Source organism: Electrophorus electricus, chromosome 8 (genome assembly GCF_041902795.1).
Source record: "Electrophorus electricus isolate QZ-2024a chromosome 8, ASM4190279v1, whole genome shotgun sequence".
In the NCBI taxonomy this organism is placed as follows: domain Eukaryota; kingdom Metazoa; phylum Chordata; class Actinopteri; order Gymnotiformes; family Gymnotidae; genus Electrophorus; species Electrophorus electricus.
The window spans coordinates 29,637,705-29,665,578 of record NC_137504.1 but is presented as its reverse complement, the minus strand read 5'-3'; the positions used below and the strand labels follow the sequence as shown (position 1 = coordinate 29,665,578).

Here is a 27,874-nt window from a genome sequence, read left to right as displayed (position 1 = left end):
CTTCTCTCTGTATTTATTTAAAGAATGTTTTTCAGCACAGAATGCTTTGAAAGAATAATCTACTTTGGTGCTTTCCATTCAGACTCCCATCCTTTGCTGTGTTAGTTTCACCGCGGGATTCTGTACCTATTGATGGATACGTGTAATCTGAGGTTAGAACGTCATCAGAGGACTTCATTTCCCGGGAAAGCGCAAAAAGAAAGGGCGTCACGTCCCAGTCTGGCCAATGCAATTCTAAAATGTCTCAGCTGGTCACTCCCCGCACAAACAGTTCTACCACTGCTCGCGCACAAATTGAACACGCACGCAAGGCAAACGTCCGAGTACTAGTCTGTGAGACCACTGCCTTTCACCGCAGACTATTTTTGAATAGGACTGTTGAAATTAGACTGGGGTCTCGGTGTTATATAGGTGCAATGTTCAGAATGTTGTTGTGCGGCGTCGCACCTCTTATTGGGAGGAATGCAGCTGTCAACGCCTGTTGAAAGCCCAGCGTGTCACTCCTAACATCTTACGGGGCACCCGAGACGCAGCGATGGCTAAACGAAGCACATTGTTCATCCGAATAGTGGAAGGGAAAAATCTGCCCATCAAGGATATGTAAGTATTAGTTTTTTATACGGGTCTTTCTATTGTGGGTTCCTATGCTGAGCGAGTGAGCTGAAATCGCTGAAAATATTTCAAGTTGAACAACGTTCACCGGATCTCTTTAATTAATCCTGGGAAGACCTGACAGCATGAAAAGAGGAAGCTTGAATTCATTTTGAGCGGAGATCCGAGTTTGAGGTTTAAACAGACGTGTGATGTCGAAGGTAACATTGGCAATAGAAGAATGCCTCGTGAACAGCACGCGAGCTGTTCATGTGTTGAAATGGGTAACAGACAAAGATGCTTCATCGGCTTGGTTTTTTAAAAGCTTTTTAAAATAGTGCAGACGCACACACACACACACACACACACAAACGGATACCTGTAGGAAGTTGTTCTTACTAGATTCCTGTTCTAGCTTAAAATATCAAATACCAAAATATTTAATTATCATTATCATTTCATGGTCACGCACTTTTATTTTCTGTAAAGAGCTTTGAGTAGGCTACAGCCGAATGCAGCAAAGTGGATATGGTGAAAGGGCTCTGTTCTACCTAATGCACCACGCGCTGGGCAAGTGCAACACACACTTCTCGTGTAAACTGTTTGGTGTTAATGTGTAAGCACATGCCAAATTTCAGCATAAACATCTGTTCCCAGTGACAGATGATAAAGACTCAACTACGTTCCCACTTGACCATTTCAGCCTGGCACAACTCCGATCCAAGTCGAAGTGCAGCGAGTTCTCCTTGCTTTCCGCGAGCGCGAGTTATAAAAATCTACATTTTAATCTTTTGCTCACGCCTGTGACTTTAACAATGGCTTATTTCCTAGGACTGTGTATTCGCGTCGTGTTAGGAAAATATTAGTCACTAATGAGGTATTCAACAGTCCTTAACACGGCGTGAACGGGGTTACGTCAGTGTGAAATAGGGTGTTACGGTGTCTCCCCTAACCGTTCCGCCAGAGTCTCCGGTATTGTCTCAGTTAAAGCACTGTGGAGCAGTGCACCATTTCTTGATGCTTGCATGGTTGTTGTTTCGCGTCGTATCTATGTGAGGGTGATGAATCTCAGGGTCAGGTGTCGTGCGGAGTGTTTACACTTACACTGGCGACATTGCTGAACAGCGACAGCTTGCATCCGAGAGCTTTCACCAACAGCCCTACCTACACATGCCCCACATTCAGGCTTAAGGGGAACAATATCCTCCGCACCGATCTCCAATTCAAGTGCAAAACTGGAAGCTGGGCGCAGAATCAGTCAATAATGAAAATGATCAAAGTCTTTATACGTGCTTTTGCGAATCATGCCCATTGAAATTGCGAAGTGCGGCATCAGATTCACGGGTCTTTTTGATTCTTATTGTTTTGCGCGCTAGAAACAAGATAATGGAAACCAGTTGAAACATGTTCGTTTAAAATATTTTCAGTATTGAAACAGAGCATTGGGGGAGCTGATACAGAGCAGTTTCGTGATCTCGTGCAGTCTCTTGTTAGCTGAAAGATCAAAAGATTCGTACGTATTCGTACTTACAAATAAACCGACATGTACGCTTCCTGTCAGACACAGTGCCAAGACACAGAATTGAATGGCTGCGATCTTTTATGAACAAATAAAAAAACCCATTTAATCTGAAACCTCTGGAACGCGCCAGACTTGGCTTTAGAACAGAAAGAATGGCTGGACTGTGCCATTCTCAGACTTGATTATCCAGAGCAACAGTCCTAAACAGTCTGCTTACAGAGACCAAGAGGAAGTGTGTTTGCATGTGTGCGTCCTTTCCTTTGTTGTCATCTTCCTGCAGGTGTCTTGTAAATGATTGTACGTGGTTCAACTGCCGAACCGTGTGGTTGTCGGATGTGGTACCTGACTCTATCAGTGCCACCCCCAGCACGTACACAACTGCTCCGCACCCAGTACTCTGATAACAAAAGACGAAGATGAATAATCTTATACACTTGCCTGTCTGCCCTCTGTCTCCTCCAGAAACACACAAAGTGCTCATGAATGCTACCACCACTACCGGTTATTACCCCCTGGAGGAACTGAAATGTCTTCACTTAGACAAACAGCATTCCCTCTGTCTCATCACTAACTTCCAACTTGTTACAAATTTTTTTTTTAAGTGAGAATGGGCTAATTCAAGTCCCCTAACCACTATGCGTGACTCTGGCTAGCGTGCCTGTGCAAGTAGGGGAAAAAAACCCTACTGAGTGTGATGTTTTGATCAGCCAGTGTTCAACCCCAACATCAGAGACAAGGACTGTCTGACCAGGGCAGACAGGGTGGCTTGTGCTGGAAAAACTGCATATCCTTGGGGAAAGGACGGTTCTAGTTATAGTTAATGTCATTTCCATTTTCATACAAAAAGGAGGCGTCTGAACCATCATTTCTGTAATTTCAAGGGAGGGAACCACTGTTTTTTCAGTGGTGTGACATGAAAGCACATCTCTAACTGATCACCCAGGGACATCATGTTATGTCTGTCTGCCTGTAAGTCTGTCCGTCTGTCTGTCTGTCTAGGTCTTGACTGGTCCTTTGAACTGGTGTTCTCCAAAGGCTTCACCATGGACGCCTCAGTGTGGGTGCAGTCTTTGGTGTGTGCTTTGACAACACCAAAGGAGACGCTCCTCCCTACCTGTGGCATATGGGATGAAAGGGGAACATGGACTGGAAAGAAAAGAAGATCTCCCTTTTATGTTAATATTTTCTTCGCGCATCACCAAACGGAGGCCATGCGCTATAAGGATTCCTCACGTACTGAAGCGTGGCTCAGCACAGGAATCTGCATAGTCGAGCCGTTCTCGGAAAATCCAAGTAGCATTGTGTCACGTCACGTGGCGCCCTGGTAACACAACAACAGGTCTGAATGATCAACATTGTTGATCACATGCCTGTCTGTGGGAAATAATTGCAACACTTCCTTGTGTAATATGTTTCTTTTTCTCCCCATTCAGCACTGGGAGCAGCGATCCCTACTGCATTGTGAGAATTGATAACGAGGCCATTATAAGGTACAGTATGACTAATTTCTGTGTTTTCCCTCCCTAGCCCAGGTTAGCTACTGCTGATGTACTCAGCTCTGTGTCCTCCTGAGTCAAATATCTTAGATTTAACAAGCTTAAAGTGAGATGGCTCCTCATCATCCCGCATCAAAGCTCTTCGCTGTCCATAACTGAAACCATGGAATATACTGCTCAACTGGGAGGCCAAAAGGCGTGTGTGTGTGTGGGGGGGATGTTGTTATTTTCATCTATTGCATCTGTTACGCAGCACACACCCTGTCTTGAGACTGGTGGTGCAATCCCTGCAAACCAAAGTGCGCCATGACTCAGACCTTGGCGTGAGGAAAACCTCACTGCGTTTGTGTCTGCTGCAAACATGCAAAATGTCCCGTGATTTTTATGGCCCTTGGTAGCAACATTTTGCTCACGTCACTGAGGGATTATTTCTCCAGATGTACTTAAAATGCCCTGCTGAAATGGGGTGTTTAAATTTTATGCATTGCCTGTTGTCGGGACGGGATGTTTGGTGGTTGAAAAGTGTGTCAGTGAAGACCAGGCTTATCATTTAGAGACTAAATGGTTCAGGGAGTGTTTACATGTGGTTGTGTTGAATAACAAAACACATGAAATTGCAACAAAAACAATCAGCCATTTGACCTTTTTTCTTTTGTTTTTGAGCTCAGACTTGTGTTCACTGTAAGAGGCACAGGAGCTGCATGGTTAATGTTTTACTAGGTGATTCGAGTTTTTTCTGTTCCTAGCCACTGAATGTCAACTCACTTGATAAGGTGAGGATTTCGTGCTCCGAATCACATTAGATCATTTCAGCCATCAACTTGTTCTATGTGTCATGAAGAGTTTGCTTGATAGAGAATCGAGATATAGCGTGCCGAGTTTGTTTTGTAGCAAGACCACCAGCCATTTGTGACTTTGCTTGGTTTGTTTATTAAACTGTTGTTAAGGATTATCTTTTCAATAAGTCATGTGGACAAGCAACCTCTCTTTAGTGTGCCTAAGATTGGAGTTTGCCCTTTGATGCACCCTTGACTTGTGTTGCAAGGTGTAATTGCAGCATTTGCTGCTCCGCTGTCTGTGGAGTCATGTTAGAATGGTTAAAGGTAGGACTAGTGGGGTTAGGGTTCATGTTTTGACCTTTTTCTCATGATTTCATCTGTTCAGAATCCAGTGACATTTCTCTTGCTGGTCATTCATGCAAAGTGTTGGAAAAATTACACTCAAATGAATACCACATAATGTGAGAAAATCAACTTTAGCAAAAATGGAAGTTAAAGGTCCATAGGGATGTCTCCTTCTAGTTTGGAGGGACATGCAGAACTCAAAAGCCTTTCTTTTTGCTTAATAATATTGACCAACCACTGGGCCACCAACCACCAACCCGCCCTCTAACAATGTTGATATAAAATAAAAGCATATACTTAATTTAAACACTTACTACCTCCTAATGATTTACCTTATCTGATATATAGAAACGTAGCTAATTATAAATAAAATTTAAAAAGCACAATTAAAATAGCACTTACCAGTAGGTCTTCTGGTCCCTAAAAGCTTTTATATATTTTCTAAGCAATCGTAGTCTATATGAGGGAAATATTCTTTCACGTTCGCTTCTTTTGAGAGATTAATAAAATTCAATTTTAAACTTTTGCTTTTTCAACTTTTTTTTTTTTTTTTTTTTTTTTTTACCTAGGACAGCCACAATATGGAAGACGCTGTCCCCTTTTTGGGGCGAGGAGTACAACGTGCATGTGCCTCCATCCTTTCACACCGTGTCCCTGCATGTGATGGATGAGGACTCCCTCAGGTCAGCACCTCCTCATGCCTCCCAGGCACGAACACTGGTGTTCTCTCCACCCCGTTCACTTCATCACGTTCATTTATATCCCCGCTCACTGTGCTATTTCAGGATAATGAGCTAACGGAGCAATTAACAATGCCCCATTGCTAACCATAATTGTGCTTTCTATACCACGGAGAGTGTCAAGATATGAATTAATTTGGGCTAAACCTCCTACTGTTGGGAATGTCTGATATTGTAAGGTGCAGGTCTTTGAATGTAGTTACTGACTCAGACATGTACAACTCAGCTCAGGTGATTTCTTCATTTGGTTCCAGCCGCGACGACGTCATCGGCAAGGTGTCGATCAGAAAAGAGGCTCTCACTGCTAAACCACAAGGTAGGCACGACACTTGCTGGAGCTTCTCCCTCAGCCTGCTGGTGTTGGTCGGCGCATGTTGTGTGCTTGATTCCGTGAATTCCTTCAGGAGCTCCTTCCCCGGAGTCATGAAGCACACCAATGAGGGGCTTATGATCAAGTCATACGACTGCATTGTCGCACCACTCTTCTATCATTTGATACTTCCTGTTGTTTAAGTTCAGTTTCCAAATGAGCAGTGTTCTCTTACACACACATCTGGCTTTCTTTATTCTCATCTCACATTGGGCTTTGTCCAGTGCTTTCATCTGTGCCTTATAACTCAGACACCTTTTTTTTTGGTGCTTTGTTTTTTTGGTCACAACAGTTAGTCATTAATTGTCCTATTGGAGCCTGCCCCCACACTTGAGATGAGCAGGGCTCAGACATTCTTAAAGCACCAGGTGATCCCGATCTCGATGGCGCTCCACCCAGGGGGCTGTTAGCTGTTGGAGTCGGTGTTGGCGGGCTGACTCATTGAGGGGCGGGGCCTGAAGCTGGAACCTATGTTCAGGAGTCTAATGAGCAGGGGTGGGGGGGCACTGAGTCATGGCGCGCAGCGGGAGTGGCCATTGTTGTGAGCGGACTAGAGTCTTGCTCTCAGCATCGGCCAGAGCCTGACCTGGCAGTAGGATGTCTACCCCACAGGTCAGAGGTCCCTTGCAGCACTTCTTGCACTGCTTCACTGAGATGTGAGAGTGTGTGTGTGTGTGTGTGTGTATGTGTGTGGCTTTAACGCTCTTATTGAAAAACAATGGAATTCTCAGGCTGTTTGTGGGTTCTACAGTACATTAGTCCTAATCGTGCATTTAAGGTGCACACATCTACAAGTTATATGCTCTCTTGTTCTCTGTTTTCTCTGTGTATCTATCTTTCCCCCTGTCCTCTAACTCCCTGTCTATGTAACTGCCTCTCTCTCCACAGAGGGCAAGCTGCCTTTGTGTATTTTTTCTCCAAAGTCAAGCAGTACCATTTAGCAAGAAGGCCTAGTCGCGGAGAGCACGGAAATAGAAGCGCACACCCCACACTGATGGGGCTGACAGGGTGTGAATGCATTACACAGCTGGAGGCGAACACACGAGGTGACCGGGGCCCCTCCCCAGAAATCTAACCTTGAGAGGAGTGAGACCTGAGTCACACGTCTGCACACACACACACACACACACACACACACACACACACACACACACACACACACAGAGCTTTGACTGCTCCATGTGGAATAACAGCTTGGCTTAAGGCACATTTGGACAACTTTGTGACACACGGAGACCGTGTGGAAAACACAGAGGTGGCAAGAAACCTAGCTTGGGTCGAAGTTTACAGAGTCCGACATCATAATGCACTGCCGTGTGACTGCGTTGGTAATGAATGCAGTTGCACTGGAGGAGCCTAATGCAAATGTGGTGATGTCATAATGGTGATGATGGGTGGAATATGATGAGCAAAGATGAAGAGGTAGACACAAGCGTCTCACAGTTCCAGGCAGGTTTGAGTCACTGCCACTAACTTAACATTTCACATTATTCAGGGGGAGGGACAGCCATAGCCTGTACTATTCTCATTATATTTGGTTACACAGAACACAGAGTTGGCAAAGAAAAATAGGATTAGATCAGGAAAAAGCTTTTTTTCCCCCCCAACTCTGTCCAGTGTGTTTTTGGCCTTTGTATTTACAGGTCTGGGAACTGTAGATCAAAACCGATTGACCTTGGGACAGGTAAAAGAGGCTATGGCCACTGTTTGAAGTGGGGATGTTCTCTCTTTAAAGGTTATCCTCTGGTGCACGTGCTTGTGTGTGTTTGTGTGTGTGTGTGTGTGTCTGCGCGTGCACGCAGGTGTCTTATGAGGCAACGCATTTCCTGTAGACCCTTCAGTTGCCAGCTGTCGTACACCGAAATGCTGTGGCTGTCATGTTGTAAAGGACGTTGAAATCCCTTTAAAATGATTTCTTTTTTCTACATTTCTTTGGGCTGCGTCGGTATGACTGTCACGTACTGGGCTGCCACTGCAATTGTATAATCTAATTCTGGTGCGTGTGGTCCAGTGGGCCAGACTGAGGAGAGCGCTATCAAACAGCCTGTCAGGCAGCTATTATAGTTATTTTCAATCCAATTTTCCCCTCTCCCCCACAGTGCAGCACCTAGTAAAAAAACAGTGTTTTGCTGCGTTTCCCCTGGAGATGGTGGACTAGATTAAATTAATTCTCTCCTCCTTATTACTTTTTTTCCTAAGTGTGAGGTCACAATGGTGCAGACGGTAGTGTCAGGCCAATCTCAGTGGCAAGCAACTGACCAATGTTTCTGGCCTCATTAAAGCTTCTGCGTGCCAAAGCATAATACTGTCACATTTGGAAATTACTCTGTTGCGTTTTGAATCCCCCTTCTCTCAGTGATAGGCGGAGAAGAATGAAGGAGTTCTTTCCATTCAGCTAAGTGGCAAGTTTTGCCTAGCGGGGGGTGGGGTGGGGGGTTCATTTTCAAACTGGCATAATGGAAGCTTTTCTCTGGAATACTAATAGGGAAGAAACACACTCTCTCAACCATTCCGCCGCCGCAGAGTTGATGCTGATAACAGCTGAAGGGTTAGACTGAATGCAGAATGTCTGTCCATTTATATACTTACACACAGGCATACACATACACATGGATGCAGTGTAAGAGGTGTTCATGGTGTCTCCCAGTCCAGTGCCTCTTAATCCAGTGCTTCTTGCTGCACCAGGTAGTCCGTCTTGCTTCGAATGTGTTGCAGGTTGGGCGAGAGCAAAAGAGTGGGACGGATTTTGGTACCTGGGACCGGACTGAGAAGCACTGTGAATTTGCCCATGCTTTACATAGTGCACTGGCTTGGCAAAGAAAGCTGTGAGTCATTTTGTATTGAGCCGTTGGTTTTAATTTGTAGTCCAGAAATGCCGGGTTGGTCATTTGTAGTTTTACCAGGCCTTGGAAAAATCCACGACTTTCTTTGGTATGCCAGGCACAATGAAAGCATCTGGAATCATAACAGCATTTCTAGGTGATGAATTGGATTTTTTTTGATAAATTGGGTGATTCTGACTTGGTTCCTGTTGGGTTTGTGAGTTTGGAATGTGATAATGTGCCATATTGCCGAATTTTACAGGCCAGCCATCAAGTTAAGCTGTAAAAATGAATTCTCTTACACTAAGCTTCTTAGAGCCAGAGACAAAGAGGAAAGATATGGTGTATCAACATGATCCTATATCTCTTCTTTCTGCTGTACAGTCTATGTGTATGTAGATATGTATGTATGTATGTATGTATACAGTACTTCTATTAGGCTATGTTTGAATGTGTGTTTATGCAGTATCCAAGTGAGTGTGCTTACTGGAATAGCTATTGCAGCACTGACATCTCAGAGTCTCACTATTAGGGCTACAGTATGACCTAGGGCTAGGGCTACAGTATGACCTAGGGCTAGGGCTACAGTATGACCTAGGGCTAGGGCTACAGTATGATCTAGGGCTAGGGCTACAGTATGACCTAGAGCTAGGGCTACAGTATGATCTAGGGCTAGGGCTACAGTATGACCTAGAGCTAGGGCTACAGTATGATCTAGGGCTAGGGCTACAGTATGACCTAGGGCTAGGGCTACAGTATGACCTAGGGCTAGGGCTATACAGTATAACCTAGGGCTATGGCTACAGTATGACCTAGGGCTAGGGCTACAGTATGACCTAGGGCTAGGGCTACAGTATGACCTAGGGCTAGGGCTATACAGTATGACCTAGGGCTAGGGCTACAGTATGACCTAGGGCTAGGGCTATACAGTATGACCTAGGGCTAGGGCTATACAGTATGACCTAGGGCTAGGGCTACAGTATGACCTAGGGCTAGGGCTACAGTATGACCAAAATGTCATATCTCAGTATAGGTAATTTTGTATTGCGAGGACGATGACCTATTTTTTATTACATTATATTGTGCTATGACGGAACAACCTTATGTAGTTCTAAAACAGTGGGATTTATGTTGTTCATAGTGGTGAAGTTGATCTTTATCTTTATTACCCATAAATTAACTTTTGTAAGGGACATCCACAACTACCTACATGTAATACTGTAAGCATGTGTTAGCAGTTAGTTAGCTAGCTACTTCTCTAGCAAGTTAGGTAACTGCTAGCACACTTCCCACTAACATTTAGCTAGGCTAGTTAAAGGTAAAACCGCATGTAATTAGAATTACCCTGTTCTGTGTTGCATTCACTCTCCTCCATTGGAACAGTTGTCAATCAGCCAAACATTCATTCCCTCTCTGCATCCCGGCCAGTGATTCATCATTCTATCGTTCATTGTAACATCCATGCTTGTGTTACCTTAATGCAAAATATTGTCCAAATGATGGAAGAAATTGCTGTAAAGTGTGTTTTGCATCACAACGAAGTAAATGCTATAGCGTAATATTTAATGATGGACATTTTTCATGTCACATGATGTATATCATCAGCAGGCAGTGCTCCTCATTACCTGTGAACGATGGCTTTGTGATTACTTTGATTGTGCACAGTTTACATGTTGCCTTACATCAGATATTCCTAAAGAGTGGTCTGTAGGTGTTTTGCTGAAATAAATCGAAATATTCTCACTATTCACCAAGGGTAACTGTGTTCGTTTAAGACAAAATGCATACAGTGTCACCAATGTGGTTTTAGTATATTTCAAGCCATATCACAATTGAAATAATAATAATAATAATAATAATAATAATAATAATAATAATAATAATAATAATTGTAATCCCCTTTTCCCTTAATTATAATGTTACATATTTTATTATATATTTATTTTATATTTAAAAGTCAGTATAATACAAACATTTGTGCAGTTTAAAGGCTGTTTAAACCTATATACTTTGGTAGAAATGAAAAGCCTAGTGTCATGTAGCCAAATGTGATTTCATAATGAGTGAACATGTCTGGAGGAGTAGAAATTCTGTTAGCTGATTGCAGCAAAAATCTGCCACAAACAAGACTGCCCACGGACATTTCTCTAAAGCCCATCCCAAATGTCTTCCCATCCCTCCACTTTTCACATATATTTATAATGCAAGAAAAAAACAGTTTTACAAACTTGATTTTTACAAACTGATTTATTCAAGTATTGCTAATTGCCACCCCACTCCAATCCCAACCCTGTCACACATAGCACATTTGTGGAGTCACACAGTTGCTTGGTTTCACGTAAGTTCATTTCTTAAGATGTCGAGATGTTTAGTAGCAAGGGCTTGTTTTTGTTGTTTATGGCCGTATGTCTTTAGGCTTCAATGCTTGACTAGTCCCTGGATGTACGAAAGCTGCTGAAATCTCTCTGGACATGTGCCCGGTCATGTTTACCCAGCTGTGCCATCAGTGCTCTCCCCCAAATGTGTTGACCTTCTGGAGTTCTGAAGGAGCAACAGATGTCGCGTGAGGAAGGAGGTGGTGTGTGGCTCCCCATGGTTTGAAGAAAGAGCTTTTTTTCCTTTCACTCTTTCAGATTGGGTGGAGCCGTATAATAGAAGAAATCACTTCATCCCAGTAGCAGAGACAATTGGCCAAATCTTCAAAAAAATGAAGATGAAATATTTCATATCAGAAACAGATAGCTTATTTAGATTTCATCATCTTTATTTTTCTATCTCCATTTTCCCTTTATTTTGTCTTTTTCCTATATGCATGCTGTGTGTCTTTGAATTTCTTGTATTGCAGCATATATGTGTAGTATACATATGCCATATTTCATGTTTGTAAATTCATGTTGCATTTCCATAGCTGACTACATCTGTCCTTGCTGGGTTGCAGGTCTGGATTGCTGGATGAACCTGACTGAGATAGATCCAGATGAGGAGGTCCAGGGGGAGATCCACCTGCAGATCTCCTTGCTCGGGGACGGGAAAGTTCCTCGCAGGTTGCGCTGCAGAGTCCTGGAAGCCAGGTGACACACTTGGAACATGAATGCATGTCAAATGCAGATTTGGCTGCGTAAGCATTGAATTGTTGCTTCCCACTGAAAAAACGCTGCTGCTGTAAAAAAAAAAAAAAAAAACCCACCTATGGATCAATTTAAATATTTGATAAACTGTGTAACAAACATTTTGTGATGGCAGACACTTCTTTGTAATATTAGGGTACAATAGGGTACAATATTTAAATAAAGCCATATAGGAGCTCATGGGAGCTACTTCACCCATATTAGTATATTATCCAAGTATGGCCTTATTAACCAGCAAATCATATTAGCTTGAACATTGCACGTCAGTATTGGCTTGAACATTGGGTACAGAACAACAACTGACCTGTCCTAAAGACAGGCTTTGAGAAGATGGGTTGACTTCAGTGACTTATTCATCTGTTCTTGTTTTTTTTTCCAGAGATCTTGCGAAAAAAGACCGCAATGGTGCCTCAGATCCATTCGTCAGAGTCAGATACAACGGCAAAAGCCAGGAGAGTGTGGTAAGGAAACGATCCCTTTCCTCTCATCCAACAGCCAAGTGCTGTAGTTGTAATTACACAAAGGATTAGATGTCAAATACCCTGCGCCAAACCCTTAGAGTTTCACATAGAACCCATCCCACTTGCTTCATACTAGAAACCTCCACATTGCGAACTCTTAGTCGTCATGTAGGCACCTTCTTTCGCTGGTGTTTCGGTGAATTAAGCCTATGACACCTCACCTCCCTGGTGACTAAGGCCATATGCAGCCCCACCGTCAGTGTTAATGAATACGGGGTGCCCATTTTACCTGCTACATCACCATGCATTCGCCAACACAGCAGATCCATGCTGGCTTCCCCGGTGATCATCATTAACACTCCTCCAGACCATCATGTCTGTTTCACCTGGCCGTCTAACCTTAACTCTCTGCCCAATTCCTTTTTCTTTCACCAACTATTTCACCCTCTCCTGCTCGCCGCTCTTCTCCTGGCGAATGTCCGTTTCACCTTCCTATACACCTGTGCTGGAATTCTTCACTCTAGTGGAAGAGGTACTGATGTCCTGCGAGCTATGGAATGTAACCTGCCGTTTGGACATTGGCCGGGCTGATTTGAGCAGCTCCGTAGCCAGTATAGTGCAGGACCCCTTTGCTGTCTCATCTAAGCACCTCCTCTTTCCTGGATGAATCCTCAGTTCTTTCGCCGATGTCACCTTGTTCCATCCTCGCATGCACACATACAGTCTCCCTTTCACAGAACCTCTGCACTGCCTTGGAAAACGTTTCTGAAAAGACCCTAACTGCATGTGGTTACTGTTTTTCTATCATAACAGTGGTTTCTTGGACACAGATTTCTTCTAGTCCTGACCTGACCTTACACTGTTAAAGGGTCACTGTCCAGTTTTTCAACAGGAGACCTCATTAAAATAGCTGCTTTCATACCTTATATTCATGCAAGACACTCTCACTGAGAGCTTTAACACTGGGAAATTTAGCAGTTATTTTCAAACAGTAAATGTTTCTGTGTCTTTAGATGTTTCTCTGGAAAGAGGATGCAAACAATAATTGTGTATTACGAATTATTGATTTTATTTTGAATACTTTATCCAAAAATGAATGGAATAGGTATAACCTTGCTTTAGCATGATTTTATTTGTATAGTGATAATATTTCTTCTACTACCTATCCATAAGTTTTCAGAAATGTTATCCTAGCAGTTTTGGGTGAAGTACACTTCTAACAAAAATTAATATTTGCAGATCCTGCTAAAGGCTTACTTGTGTCAGGGAAACTGTAGACAGTAATTGATCAAGTCATGACTGTGATAGACTGGGTAATGACAGTATATATATACACTTGAAGGTCTTTGTCGATCAGACCAAGGAGTTTAAAGATATTATAGATGGATAGATCACTTCATTAATCTCAGAGGGGAAATTCACAAGGTGTCTAAAAGCAGATGGAAATCCGTGTTGGGCTCCGTTGTTAGCTACTTTAGTACTGATACTGGTTTTACCAAACACTCCTGTAGGTGGTAAAGAAGTCTTGTTATCCACGCTGGAACGAAAGCTTTGAGTTTGAGCTGGATGACCCCCTGGCTGACAGCCTTCTCACTGTGGAGGTGTGGGACTGGGACTTGGTCAGCAAGAACGACTTTCTGGGAAAGGTGAGCTTTACCATGGGTGTTCTCACCAGCGCATGCTCAGTCGAACAGCAGGTATCTTCAGTCATCTGAGCTTTGCCCATTAGTCTGGTGAGATCTGGTGAGATTCTAGTGAGCTCACCCAAGGAACAGCTAAACCTGTGGAGTGGAACAAGGTGAAAGACGCCAAAATTAGGCTGCTTGGAACCGGCTTGTGTCAATGACCTTTATTTGAAACAAGTATGTGTGCATTTGATTGAACGAGGAAGATAGTAAGCTGTTGGGCTGCTGGATGGGGAGTGTGTCTTTTTTGTTGTTCTTTTTTAATTCATTTTTGTTACATTTGTCTTGTTTTTTTTTTGTTCAATGTTCATTGTCTGATTTTACAAAATAGGTACTTCAAGTAAAATTGTTGCATAGTGGCTTTACAAAGTTTGTAGATTCTCTTCTGTTAATTTTATTTTGTCTGAAGTTAAACAGTCAGTAATGTTGAATTCCCCTTCTGCAAAAATAAACTCCTTGACCATCATCGCTGGCTCGCCTTGCCTTGGCATTTAATCGTCAAGCTGTCTGACTGCGTGTCTGCTGTTCACCCCCAGGTCCTGTTCAGCATCAACAGGCTTCAGCTGGCGCAGCAAGAGGAGGGCTGGTTTCACCTGGGACCTGACGAACCCAAGCACAGCCAGGACGAGTGAGTGCCTGCCGACCCGGCCAGGGTGCACAATCCCCACAGGGGCCACCTCAGTGCCTGGCCTGGCCTGTGGGGCACGGATGTGGACATTACAGGCACTGCGGTGGCACTTCACAGTCGTTCGGAATGAGTATAAACATAAACCGTATGTGGAAACTCTGTCCACAGCACTGGAGGAAGTTCATGTCTGAGAATGTGTGTGGGCGTGTGCCTGTTCATGTCTTCATGGCTTTGACATGGAGGGCTGTTCTCACAGACTGGGCTGTTCTCACAGACTGGGCTGTTCTCACAGATGCGTGTGCATCTGTTTCCAGCCATGTGACAGGGAGTACTAATATTTCTGTTGCTAAATTCCTCTCTCTCTCTCTCTCTCTCTCTCTCTCTCACTCTCTCTCTCTCTCTCTCTCTCTCTCTCTCTCTCTCTCTCTCTTTCTTGTCTCACGCTCCTTCATCATGTGGATATTTTGGGATGATTATAAAGCAGGCATGCGCAAGAGCAGAGGAATGACAGAGCTTATGTAAAAACTCCAGGAGTTTGATTGGGAGGAAGCATAACAAATATTACAAGCCATATCTTTCACCTTTTCATTAATTAATTATTCAATTTATTCATTCATTCATTCACTCACTCAATGGAGAGACCATGTCCACTTCATCGGACCTTTACCTCAGACACTAAACTGGTCTCAGATCAGCTACAGTGTCATCAGTGTTCCAATTCATGTAACCAATGAAACAGGAAAGGTTGGAAAGGATTAGAAGCAAGCATTTGGTAAGAACATCCAATAATCATCCAGCTTGTGAAATGAAGAGAGGGATTACAGTCATGACACAGTTGAAATGAAGAATGATTAAATGGATGGACTGATTCTATAAAGGTTTATAATTTTTTAGCGAAATGTTCTACATTCTGAAATTTCCCGTTTTCTAAGTGGTTATGAGACTAATTTGTAAAAAGGCAACAACATTATCGAAAAATTTATTATCTTCGTTTGTGTGACTTACATGAGTATTATCAAGTATTTCAGTTCTTTGTTGGATATGCACTAAACTGAACGTGGACATCCCAACAAAGACACTTAGAGTTTGAATTTAGTGAAAATCTTATTTGGTTAAGCTTCATCAATATTTCCCTGCTTTAAAAAAGGTGAAAAAATGGCATTAAAATGTCAGTGCCAATTTCACACAAATGATTATTTTCACCTTGATCTTTATGTAATAATGTTACATTATTGTGAAGTTAGAATTTTTCATTTCTCTGTGTCAGTCAGTATACTTTTTTGCCAAGATTTTTGCTTTTTAGGACTTATTCATTTCTTAATATATGTGCAGGGAGGTAAAACACAACAGTAAAATAAAATATATAATCCAGTTCTGTCCAATCATTTATTAAATTCAGCCAAATCATTTATTCATTAAAAATAAAATATTTTATTAAAGCCACAGTCTATCAAGACTAGTTGTTTACAACAGTTTGAGGACAAGCCAAAAGTGATCTCTTCCAGCAAGGCCATTTCAGTGCAGGCCTTGGGTATCTAAATGTCTGCAGCACAATGCTGAGATGAGTTTCACATGTTTTGCCTGCAGCGCCCTCTCTCTTGGAGTGATGACATTCGAATGAACTCGGTGATATGAAAAGTCTCCCATTAAGTGCCCATAATCTACCAGTCCCCCCAACCTACCCTCTTCCCAGTGACCGAGTCAAGCTGCTATTCTTGTTCTTGTTTATTTTGCCCCCCCCCCCCCCAACCTGCTGCACTGCCTTCTTCTTGATTGTATTTTTGATGGCCCTCCATCTGTTGCCTGCCATTGGGAGCCCAGCCATTGATAGACCCTCTTCGAGCTCTTTCTCTTGAGTGCATCAGAACTCCTGGCACCCAGGTGCTGGAATGAACTTCCCCTGGCTGTCCATAAGACATCGACTGTCTTCAAACGAAGACTAAAGTCCCACCTCTTCACTGAGTCGCTCAGAGAAAAAATCCATTTCAATTTTAGCTCAGGCTTTAACTGAGTATTGTTGACACTATGACCGATCTATGCTCGCACGAGAATTTGTACTTGGTAGAGAATACAAAGCACTTCTGTACGTCACTCTGGACAAGGACATTACCCCTTTGGTGTCAAGATCAGGTTGAGCGAGGGGCCAACAAGGAGTGGACACGCTACAAACAGACTCAATCAAAACATCGCGGTCAGGGGCTCCCGAACAAAGACGGCAGAGGATAAACAGTGCTAATTTTTTTTGGTTTAAATTTTATGCCCCAGTAATTTTATCACACTTTGTCATAAACCAGAGGCGGCAGAGTTGGACGGAGCGGAGATGAATGTTGCAGGGGACACTTGTTAAAAACAAAGTGTCGCTTGGCTGGAACAGAAAGCAATCCTCAAAACGTCCAACGTGAAAAAAAATACCATAACAAAAGACAGACTCCCGTACCCCAGGTGTGTGAACAGCACGTGCTGTGTGCGATGTGCTTTTACAAGCACAGGCCTAGGGTGTTGCTCTGCTCCCTGTGCCTGGATGCCCCTATGCCTTCATTTTTAGTTTGTTTCATCAACTTGGGAAATGACGTCTACCCGCGCGGCCGTAAAGTCTGCCTTTCTGTTTCTTTTATGAGGCTTTTTGCCAAGGATAGACACTATAATGGAGCCATTTTCTTTATTATTTGCCCTGCTGGCCACATTTCCTGGAATACTTTAAGTGAAGTGACTCAGAGCTTGTTTTTTTGTTTGTTTGTTTTGGTCATTCATTTCGTCTCTATTCATCTTTATAAGACTAAAGCTAAACACATTTTAGTATCACACTTTAGTATCACACTTCAGTATCACACTTTAGTATCGCACACTTTTTCTTTGATCTATTAAAACTGGTGACCTTGTTTTCTTTGTGTTGCCAGTGTGGAGAGTTAAGTACCTTTAGGCTACATGATGATTACAGAGGCGTCACTCAGTCTGTTGTCTCTCTGTCTCTCTCTCTGTCTCTCTGTCTGTCTGTCTCTCTCTCTCCCCCTCTCTCTCTCTCTCTCTCTCTCTTTAAGAGGCACTCTGGGCTCCCTGCGTCTGCAGCTGAGGCTCCGTGATGAGACAGTCCTGCCGTCCAGCCATTACAAGCCGCTCACAGAGCTCCTGAGTCAGTCTGTCGGGACGCACCTCAATGTGAGTCAGGCTCTCTAACATGTTCCACCTCCTACAAGAGAATCCACAGTAATTCTAATTTAAAAACATTTTTAGATATTGTTTAATGACTGATGGTTGAATTTATCTTGGTTTGGATGTATACTTGTAATTCTCAGTATGATTTGTTTTTAAATAAATTGGTAATAAATCATAAGTAAACAAATCAGTAATAAATAAATAAAGATTCTTGATGTTTTTCTGTTTACATTGAAACAGACTTTAATTTTATGTTATAAATTCAAATAAATGATGCAGCCTTGTTTATTTATTATACTTGTGTTGAAGCTGGTTGGCCCTGACACTATAGTAAGATTTCTCATAATACTGGTTAATGTATTTGATGTCATAGGGTAACTGGCCCGATCTGATCATGCTAATCGACGAGACAACAACCTCTGAGAACAGGCAGGAAGTGGCCAATAACCTGGTGAAGCTCTTCTTGGGTCAAGGGCTAATTAAGGAGTTCCTGGACATGTTGTTCAAACTTGAGCTGGAAAAGACAAGTGAGTACGCACATGACCCTTGCGTAATTTATTAACAAAACGGTGTGGCATTTGTGCTTTGAAGAGCTGATGGCCTGTTGGTGATTTCCTGTTTATTTCTGTTCCTCAGCTGAACCCAACACTTTGTTCAGGAGCAACTCTTTAGCTTCCAAATCTATGGAATCCTTTCTTAAGGTAAAATTGCCCCATAAAACAATCTGGGTGATGCAAAGTGATGCAAGGAATGCAGTAAACACACATCACTTTTTTCTTTAGCTGATTAAAGGCTGTCGTGTGTCATGTCTTGTGGTATGCAATCCTGAGCACTCCGTAACGGGTGAGGTTCTTCCCGTGTGATCAGCTAAAACCTGCCGGATCCATCCGTGCTTGCAGGTGGCTGGCATGCAGTATCTGCACAGGCTTCTGGGCCCCACCATCAACCGCATTTTCGAGGACAAGAAGTACGTGGAACTGGATCCTAATAAGGTGGAGTTGAAAGAAGCAGGGTAAGGAAAATTACGGCACCGTTCAATCTCACGCACGGAGCTATACGTAGGATTAAGCAGTTGACGGGACTAGATGATCTGGTAAGATCTGTGCCCCCCTCAGGATCTGGGCTCAAAAGTGTGCTTAGTGTAGGGCTGTGCTCATTAGCACAGGGAACAGACCTCTTCAGCTGGGCCAACTGGGTTCTTCTGGAGAGTCCAGGACTGGTAGCAGGTTGCATCTTCCTCTCCCATCTCCCTTCTTCAGGCCCAGTAAGCGATTCGAGGTCAGAGGCAAACTCCAGAAATGCCTCTATATTCCCATGTAACGGCAGCGTGAGCAGGGCATGATTCAGCTTCAACAAACGCGAGGCAAACGCGTCTGCGTCCTCCCTCTCAACCTCCTCCAGTGCGTCTGAGGGCCTCTGTCATGCTCCAGGAACTAATACCCTGTGAAAAGCCACACCTGGGCCCACTACAGCTGGAGCTAGCGCTGTATCCTGCTTGATTAACGTGCAGAACTCAGCTCATCTGCTCCAGCGATGCCATCCCGTGAAGGCCAGATGCCCGATAAATGTCATTTATCACACTGAAACCAAGCTGAGATGGTTTTATAATGATTATTACATTTTTAACCTTTTAAATTCCAGCTGTCTTATTCAGTTCTTCATCTTAGGACATGTTATTCAGTAATTAATTCAAATTATTTGGTAACCTCATTAAAACTAATATGAAAGGCTTGTTTTTACAACAGCGGGGAACCTGGCAGGACCTTACAGTGTAAATGGTGAATCACGAACCGCCATTCATCTTCTCACCTTAATCCAATTCAGGGTCTAGGAGGCCAGAGTTGATCCCTTTGTCATCGCATGGTGCAAAGCAGAAACCAACCCTGGACAGAACGCCAATGTGCTTTTAGAAAAGTGGGAAATATTTTTTTTATCCATGGCTTCGTTAAAGATCTCTGTGGCCACAGGTGTGCGGGGCTGCACCGCGTGCAGACGGAAGCCGACGTGATCCAGCAGAGCTCGGCTCTGCTCCAGTCGTACTTGTCCGAGCTCATGGCTGCTCTCCTGCAGTCGGCTCTCTACTGCCCCCTGCTGCTCTGCCAGGCCTTCCAACAGCTCTACCGCCAGGTCCAAGCTCGTTTCCCAGAGCCGGAGTACAGGGTATGCGCCCAGGAGGGATGGGCTTTCTAAAACGGGCTCATGGGTCGTATGGGGTATTATGATGGTTTTCACAGATGTGTAGTAATTGGAATGTTTTGTTAAGCTGCTTTTCTTCATTTTAAGTAGTTTTTACTCATCTAAGTTATGTGTCCTTTCATGTGTCCTTAAACATTACGCATATGCTCTCTATTGAGTTTTGTTTGTTTGCTTGTTTGTTTGTGTTTTTATTGACGTCTTCAAAGCCATTTTGGCTACATTTGGGTGCAAAGCAGAAATTTATGCTCAAATTTGATATTACACTTATTTTAAACAAGTTTCCTAATTAGACTGTGTTTAGGCCCAGTGAGAAGCTACAGTACTAATGCTATGAGCAAGTTTGTGTTATGCTCCTTTCTAAAAACATGACAGCAAATTTTTTTTATTTGTTGGAAAACTGTAAACTTGTCCTGTAGCAGCAGTGCTGCTTCCCATAGTCAGTCGGGGTTCCATTTCCTGTCTTTGGCAGAAAGTGAAGTTCATCGCCGTGACAAGCTTCCTGTGCTTACGCTTCATCTCCCCAGCCATCATGTCGCCTAAACTCTTCCACCTGCGGGAGAAGCATGCGGATGCCCGCACCAGCCGCACCCTCCTACTCCTGGCTAAGGTACACTCCGCCCCCTGCTCCGCCCCCTGCTCCGCCCCCTGCTCAACCCCCTGCTCCGCCCCCTGCTCCGCCCCCTGCTCAGCCCCCTGCTTCTCTGGGAGAACTCCTGCAGTTAATGAAAGCCAGTTAATGAAAGCTTTAAGTTTCATATGAATGTTACAGGTGTTTTGAAATGAATCTACAGGATGGAAGATATTCAGGAAACAGCTAGGCATTCCTGCTGGGCGTCTCTCTGGGCGTTCCTGCTAGGTGTCCCTGCTAGGCGTCCCTGCTCTATGGCCAGTTAGTTACATCTGTACATTTACAATAAGCAACAATATCCAATTTTCCTGTTTAGAATTGTGCTACAGATTAATACATGATGTTTGTACACTGTTTTATAAAATTATTTTAACAATTGACATTCATTGACACAATGCCCTAACTGACATTATTTACAACATCAGGTAACATTAACAAAACTTTAATTTTAGCATTAATAAGCATTATTTAACAGACCGACCATTTCAGCATTAGACAACCTTAAGTAATGTTAACAAAGTTTAACAGCATTATAACATCTCTGTTAACTGTCTTTACTGTGTCCCATGGGCAAATAAACTATGATGAACACTTGATTATTAGCAAGAATAAATAAAGGCAGTTTTACTAAACTGTAGAATGTTACATAATGACGAGAAGGAAAAACATTGACTTTAGAAATTGCAAATGGTTTGTTCATATTAACTACTACCCTTGAATAATGTTAAGGGAGCCTTAATGTTGTGTTTAAGCACAATAACTTGTTAGTCGTTCTGCAGGGATCAGAACTGCAAGGGCATGAAAACATCTTGGGAACACATTTGTTAATGCACATGTCAATGGTCTTCTGTTCCCAGGCGGTGCAGACCGTCGGCAACCTGGACACCCTGGTGTGCTGCTCCAAGGAGCCGTGGATGGTGCCACTCCAGCCTGCCATCCAGCAGGGCATCAGCCAGCTCAAAGACTTCATCACCCGCCTGGTCTTCTGCCAGGAGTCAGAGGGTGAGCTGCCCCAGCTGTGGAATTACGGTCAAAAACCGGAATGGGAATCGTGAGGTGGCGGGCACACATTCCGAATGTGTCACGTCTGAGCTGGAGATGTGTTTGCTCTCGTAGGACCTTATGCAGAATTGTCTCTACTGGGATTACTATTTTTTTCTGTTATTATTACTAGATTCTTTTTTCTGGTTTCTTATGTTCTCTCATACTTACTTTTAAAGGTTTTATGGTTTATTCCTATAACCAGTATAAACAGAGGGGCCCCAGTCAAGCAATAAAGACTACATGCATAATAATCAGACATACAGTGTGAATAGTGAATATACATCGCTGTCTGGGGACAGTATATACCTTTCATTTGTGTATGTCCTCTAGATTTGGATCTGCAGACTCGCATGAGTCTCCGATGTGGTAGCATGGAAAAGGAAGGCTTCCTCTTCCTCCACAAGACCAAAGACAAGTGCATACCCATGACCTCGCCCTTTAAGAAGTACTACGTGACTCTCAGCAAAGACCTTCTTTCCTATTCGCGAGCGCAGCATTCCAAGGTGAGTCCAATGGCTGCCTATGACAAACCTGCCGCCTGTCTGACGCTCCCCTACCACAGCCATGCAGCCCTGGGGTAGAGGATGTCAGAGGAGCACTTGTTCCCTAATGTGTTTGCGTCCACGCAGAAGAGCTCGTTCATCTCGCTGCCGAAGATACGGGCGGTGGAGAAGGTGGAGGAGAAGTGCTTTGGCAGCGCCAACGTCATGCAGATCATCTCTAGCGAAGACTCGGGCCAGCAGGAGACGCTCTACCTGGACTGCAAGGTACACTCCAAATAGAGCAGGGCCCTGCCACTCAAACCCAGCCTGCACTATATATCCTTTCCTAATTGTTATCTTAATATTGGCTTTTTGCAATAGTGTAATCACGGAGGGCTGTGGTCTAGGGTTGGTCTGCTGTGAGCATCTTCACTAATTTCAGATGTTCCAGATGTGTAATGAAACATCCCATTCACATGATTCAACAAACAAATAATCTTTGATAAAATAATGCAGGTCCTTCTTTAACAGTGTGAGTGGTTTAACAACAATCCGTTGGTCACCACAGTGTTTTAATACATTGCTAGTTAAGTTGCAAGTCAAGTTGCAGAACGTGGCGATTGAATTGAAATGGAGTGCAAGTCACCCGGGTCGTGTCTTTGTTCTGTTCCAGGTATGAACGCTCTTCATGTTCTATAAACCCTGATTCCTGGTTGCACAAAAACGTGCAAGGGCTTGGGAACTAGATTCGGAACATTTGGGTTAGAGGGTTGCACAGAAAAGGGTCTCTGTTAAACAGTATCGAGGCTGTGCGTGTACGCCTATTCGATTAGCAGGCATGGGCATAAATATTTGAATGTTTGCAGAGAGGAAGGGGACATATCTTTCAGACAGCTGAAGCTGAATTATGTCTCTGTGTCTCTCTGCCCACCCACTTTTTCTCTAGAGTGTAAATGAACTGAATCAGTGGCTTTCTGCTTTACGGAAGGCATGCAGCCACAATGCCAACACTATGAGCTGCTATCACCCAGGCATCTACAAAGCTGAGAGATGGAGCTGCTGCCACCAGAAGGAGAAAACAGGTACTGCAGGTGTTCGCACTGTTATTCTGGCCTCCATTTCCCACTGTCACCACACTGAGATTTAAACCCTAACCATTTGTGGGCGGAGCCAAGCAGTTGCTTACAGATGCAGAGTCAACAGATGATGAGGGAAACAAATGATGTCATCCTCTGTCATAAGAGAGTCACACAGCCAGTGAGATTCCCCATCACTGGTGCCCACATTAGGTCATTTCTATGCGTTATGACTCAACCTCTCAGTGACGGCTGGGGGAATGAGACTGTACTTAGACTCCTCAGCTGTAAATAGGGCGGCTGTCATGATATCAGATTTTCACTTCACAATTACCATGGTCAAAAGAATGCACGCTAACGATATTATCGCGATATCTATAGAAAATTTGAAAAAAAAATATGCACCCTCAGGAGAAACTGAACTCGCTGAGTGCGCCCTGTTCAGTAGTAGCCAGCAGCAAGCTTTAAATCAGAGAGCTGCGTATGAGGAGGCTAGGTCCACATACTTCTGTGCTGTGCATATATGACCCAACATGGATAACTGATGTTTGGCTAGCAAAATACTATTTATGTTAATTAAGTACCAGTGTAAATTGATAAAGTTAAATATTTATTAGCCTATGATGTGTGATCTGGTATTGAGCATTTGTTACTCAGTGTATCTGCTAGTATTCCCATGGGTAGCTAGTATTGCTAACCAATACTAAATTATATAATTTTTTGTTTTATCCTCTTATTTCAGACCACAACGACTCAGTTGTCACTAACTTTTATGTGGTGTTGCAAGCCTAGTAAATTTCCAAGTTTACCAAGTATCCCATGTGTTGACTGACATGCCAGGTGACGACTACTTATGCCAGACCAGTGTAGAAAAGCTATAACACAACAACAATAACAATTCTATCAGTCAGTACTATAAAATTAATATTAAAACTGTGTTTTGTCTCTTTTTTGGCAAATTAATTCCACTGAAAATATGAGTGTAGTGACATAAAGAGCCTCTGTAACCATGACCAAATGAAAGCATTTGAAAAGAACAATCTCGTTATTTAATGGATAGTGAAAGGGAACCAGATGTACATATAAAGAAAAGATCCCTAAACCATAACATCTGCCTTAGTTACTGGCACTGGAGTCATTTACGTTCTCATCATATGTGTATTATTAACATAATATCAATATTTCATTTTTTAAATATCATGGTTCTAGCAACATCTCCAGCTGTAAAATGTCTTGTTTGCTTACTACATTCAGAACTTTAAATGATCTCACTGGAAACAGTCGATTTAGGTGCAGCTCCAGTGGACGTGTGTATTAATGGACCCAGCACGGTCTCTCCATAACTTGCTTTCCCTCGCTGTCCCCACCCACAGACCCAGGCTGTGATAAGACCCGGCATGGTGTCACCCTGCAGGAATGGTATGATCCGCTGGATCCAGACTTGGAAGCGCAACTTATTTACCGGCACCTCAGCAGTGTCCAGAGCCCCATGAGGTAGTCGCTCAGCAAAAACAGCCTTACTTTCCTTTCACGGCTCATTTTGGAAGCCGTTTTCTCTGTGACTTGCGCGTTTTGGGGGAGCAATAGCAGCAATAACAAATGATTAATACACTACAGTTAAACAATAGCAGCTACATTTAATAAAGTTCTGTTTAAACTTAATCTAAAACACAGTCATATACCCTATTGTTCATATTGCCAGAAAGATCAACAGATTATGTCAGAAAGATTAATAGATTAACAGATTATGCTTTCTGGTGGTTTCCAGGGATAAATATTATGAACTGATAAAGCAAGAGGAGGGTGATGACGCCGACTCCCAAAAAGGTACTGAAAAAAATCAAATAAAAAATCAAAGAAGTCTGGCAGTGGTGTGGAATGGCGGCGCAGGCCAGCGTCGTCCCGTCTTCTTAACACGGTTCGTGTTTTCCCTGCGCTTTGGGCTTCCAGGTGAGAAGAAGGCGGACGTCCTGACGAGTCTCTTCCGGATCCTGCAGGACCTACGCGACGCCCATGCTGCCGTGGAGGCGAAGGAGCGCTTGAAGTACCGGAACGTTTTCCTGGAGCTGCAGACGTAGACAGCAGAGCCCCACAAGGCGGACGCCGTCCATTGCTCCCTGACCCCACCCCCCACCCCCACCCGTCACTTCATCGGCAGGGTTTACAGTGGAGATCTGCCATCGAGTCGTGGCACCTGGCCAGAAATCATTTTGAAAGTCTTTGAGACTCTGGTTACTGGTTGTTATATTGAAGCGACTGGTTGTGTCTCGAGGGCTATTTCCAAAAGCTCTGATCAAGGACAGACCTAACTGTTCATTCAGTGCATAATTCCCATCAGTGTGTATGTCATGAGCATACCTGTTAAAGACTATTAGTGCAACAGGCAAATAGTTGCCAATTGCAAAATCTTGTATTTTTATAAAAGTGATTAGCTGATTGTTCTTGTTTACAACCATTTTTTAAAGCTTTTGCCATCATATCTGATTGGTTGTTCCATAAATTACTGTTGTGCATGCTTTTATTTTGTGAAAAAGTATGGAATGCTTTTGGTTGCAATTATACAGATGTTTACAATGCAACCGATGTTTGAAAAAAACTCAAACATTTCCTGGTCTTAATTAGTGCAAGGAGACATGCATTGACACTCTCTCTTTACTACTTTTATGTGTTTTTACTGTTTGGCATTATTTATTCCTGTCCAGTTCCCAGGCTCGAATGGCTCCCAGAAATGCACATGCTGCTTCTGATGGCACAAGGTCAGCCGTGGAGTCTTTTTAAGCTACATGTTATCCGTGGCTTTTTGACCCATGAACTGCACAGATGCATGACGGATTCATTATGGGGGAAGGTGATGGGGCCAGGGATTGGAAAAGACTTTCTGATGTGATGCATGTCACGATGCAGATGTCATAATATGATACAAAATGCTACAACACTATACTGTGATATGCATGAAGTCTTTTTCCTCCCCCTTCTTTTGATAAACACGTCAGTGCTGGGAGCTCATAAGCAAGTGATTGCAATTGCATTTTATTATGCACAGTGATGGGAAATGAAAGAGCATTGTGCTGGATGGAAAATAAAGATTGCAAGAGAAAAGTGAGTACCTACAAACCTTTTGTTTAAAATGGACATGCAGATTCATATAAATGCAATTTATAATACAGAGCCTAACAAAGGGACCATTAACATCCCTCCCGTTCCCTTGGGAATTCAGCCAATTGCGTTCCTGCTGGACTCCTGACAATATATGGCATCTAGCACCCCAGTTTCATTGGCAGCGTACTACGGATATGTCTCTTGGGAGCCCTCATTTGCACTCAGTATTGATACATTTATTAATTATTAAAATCTAACCACGTGAAGCAAGTTTAAAAATGTCTGTTCTTACTGTCAACATACTTTGTCATTTCAGGTGTCTAATTTGTATTTGTATCATGGGCCTATCTAGTTTGTATTATAAACATGTATGTATTGTGTTTTTCTGATGTTTTGCTTCTGGATTTTTGTTTTTGTCCTAACCTGAATGTAGGTTATGGACACTTTTTAAAATCTGGACTGAAGGTAACAGCCCCTTTTGTCCACTAGATGGCTCTAAAGCACTGACGTATTTATGACACATTATGGACAGTTTTCCTATAAAACACTAGCCTACACTACAATGTACAATGCCTTAGTCAGTGATGATCCTGTTTTAATATAAGGTTCTTTTGGGAAAGACCTTTTAGAAGTTGTATTATAAATTGTGGAATTTTGTTTTTAGGGAACTCGGCGTAGAATAGTTCACATCAGGCAAATACAATATGACGTTCAGATGTTTTCTGTACGATGAAAACCCGTTAGGGTGTGTATAATTATTGTTGTTGATTTTGTGTGGCTTCGGGGAAGCTGGATGCTCTCTGAATTCTTATTTTAATTCTTGGATTATATGAATGCTTTCCTGGTTCTGTGGGTATAGGCTACATTCAAGACCAGGAGCTGTTCATTCATTCATGAGGCTTGGAGAAGGCTAATTTTAGGATTGTCTGTGTGGTTTGCATAACGTCGCCTGAAAGGATTTATTTTCATTATTATCTTAATAGATTGCCTTTTCCCTTTAAATTTGAATTCTGGAGACTGTAATTCAAAAAGTGTATAGGTTCAGGAACGAATGGCAAAATGATTTCCCAGCGTCTAACCTGAGACTGAAACAACTGATAATATAATAGCTATGAGGTTAAGTGAGATCACCGGACATGAAGTTCAGAAGTCAGTTCAAACCTCTTTTTCATATACATTTAGATTAATATTTATTTCGGTGTAATTCAGAAATTGCTTGGTAGCTAATAAGGCTATGAACCAGAATAAAAAATGTTTACCAGTCCTTCAACTATAATGGAAGGTTAATAAAGCTTTGCCTGAGTAAATAAGCATTGCGTGCAGTATTCGTTTTTACCAAAGAACCCGTTTCAACGAAACACTGTATTTACAAACGGAAGGATTGTTTCCTGTTTACTGCGTCTGCACTCGCCTGAAACTTGAGAGGTCCATATGCTTCCCCCTCCCCCTCCAACCCACACATTTCCCACACGTTCGTGCTCTGGATGAGTCGACTGATTCCGAACACGCCGATGTGTGACGTGTATGCTAACGCGTGTCTTATCCCAACAGACAATATCAACATGTCAAATTTTAGAAAGCTCATAAGTACGATATAAGAAGTAAATAAAAAGGAAAGAAAAGAAAGAC

General features: G+C 43.0%; 1 protein-coding gene across 3 annotated transcripts; it reads left to right on the top strand.

Moving 5' to 3' along the window:
• Positions 1-240: 240 nt before the first annotated feature.
• On the top strand, positions 241-27,558 carry rasa4 (RAS p21 protein activator 4). 3 transcript variants are annotated; one of them, XM_081719627.1, is made up of 22 exons: positions 242-600; positions 3,113-3,452; positions 3,547-3,603; positions 5,308-5,416; positions 5,728-5,789; positions 11,604-11,736; positions 12,173-12,254; positions 13,766-13,900; positions 14,476-14,567; positions 17,606-17,723; positions 18,094-18,247; positions 18,357-18,421; positions 18,620-18,732; positions 19,688-19,880; positions 20,386-20,523; positions 21,402-21,546; positions 21,919-22,091; positions 22,218-22,355; positions 23,017-23,152; positions 24,520-24,640; positions 24,915-24,973; positions 25,097-27,558. In XM_081719627.1, exons 4-22 carry the CDS (start codon positions 5,397-5,399, stop codon positions 25,222-25,224), a joined length of 2,205 nt encoding a protein of 734 aa, XP_081575753.1. In that variant the 5' UTR covers positions 242-600; positions 3,113-3,452; positions 3,547-3,603; positions 5,308-5,396; the 3' UTR covers positions 25,225-27,558. The 3 variants fall into 3 exon arrangements, with proteins under 3 accessions (XP_026871690.2, XP_081575753.1, XP_081575752.1); XM_081719626.1 differs by having other exon boundaries at positions 5,303-5,416; XM_027015889.3 differs by lacking the exon at positions 3,113-3,452 and having other exon boundaries at positions 241-600; positions 5,303-5,416.
• The last annotated feature ends 316 nt before the right edge of the window (positions 27,559-27,874 follow it).

Bases quoted from the DNA above. Each gene is read 5' to 3' on its own strand.
- rasa4 (XM_027015889.3), top strand. From the start codon at position 536: ATGGCTAAACGAAGCACATTGTTCATCCGAATAGTGGAAGGGAAAAAT. The intron at 11,737-12,172 runs GTGACACACTTG...TTTTTTTTCCAG, and splicing joins TGCAGAGTCCTGGAAGCCAG to AGATCTTGCGAAAAAAGACC. The intron at 18,733-19,687 runs GTAAGGAAAATT...CTGTGGCCACAG, and splicing joins GTGGAGTTGAAAGAAGCAGG to GTGTGCGGGGCTGCACCGCG.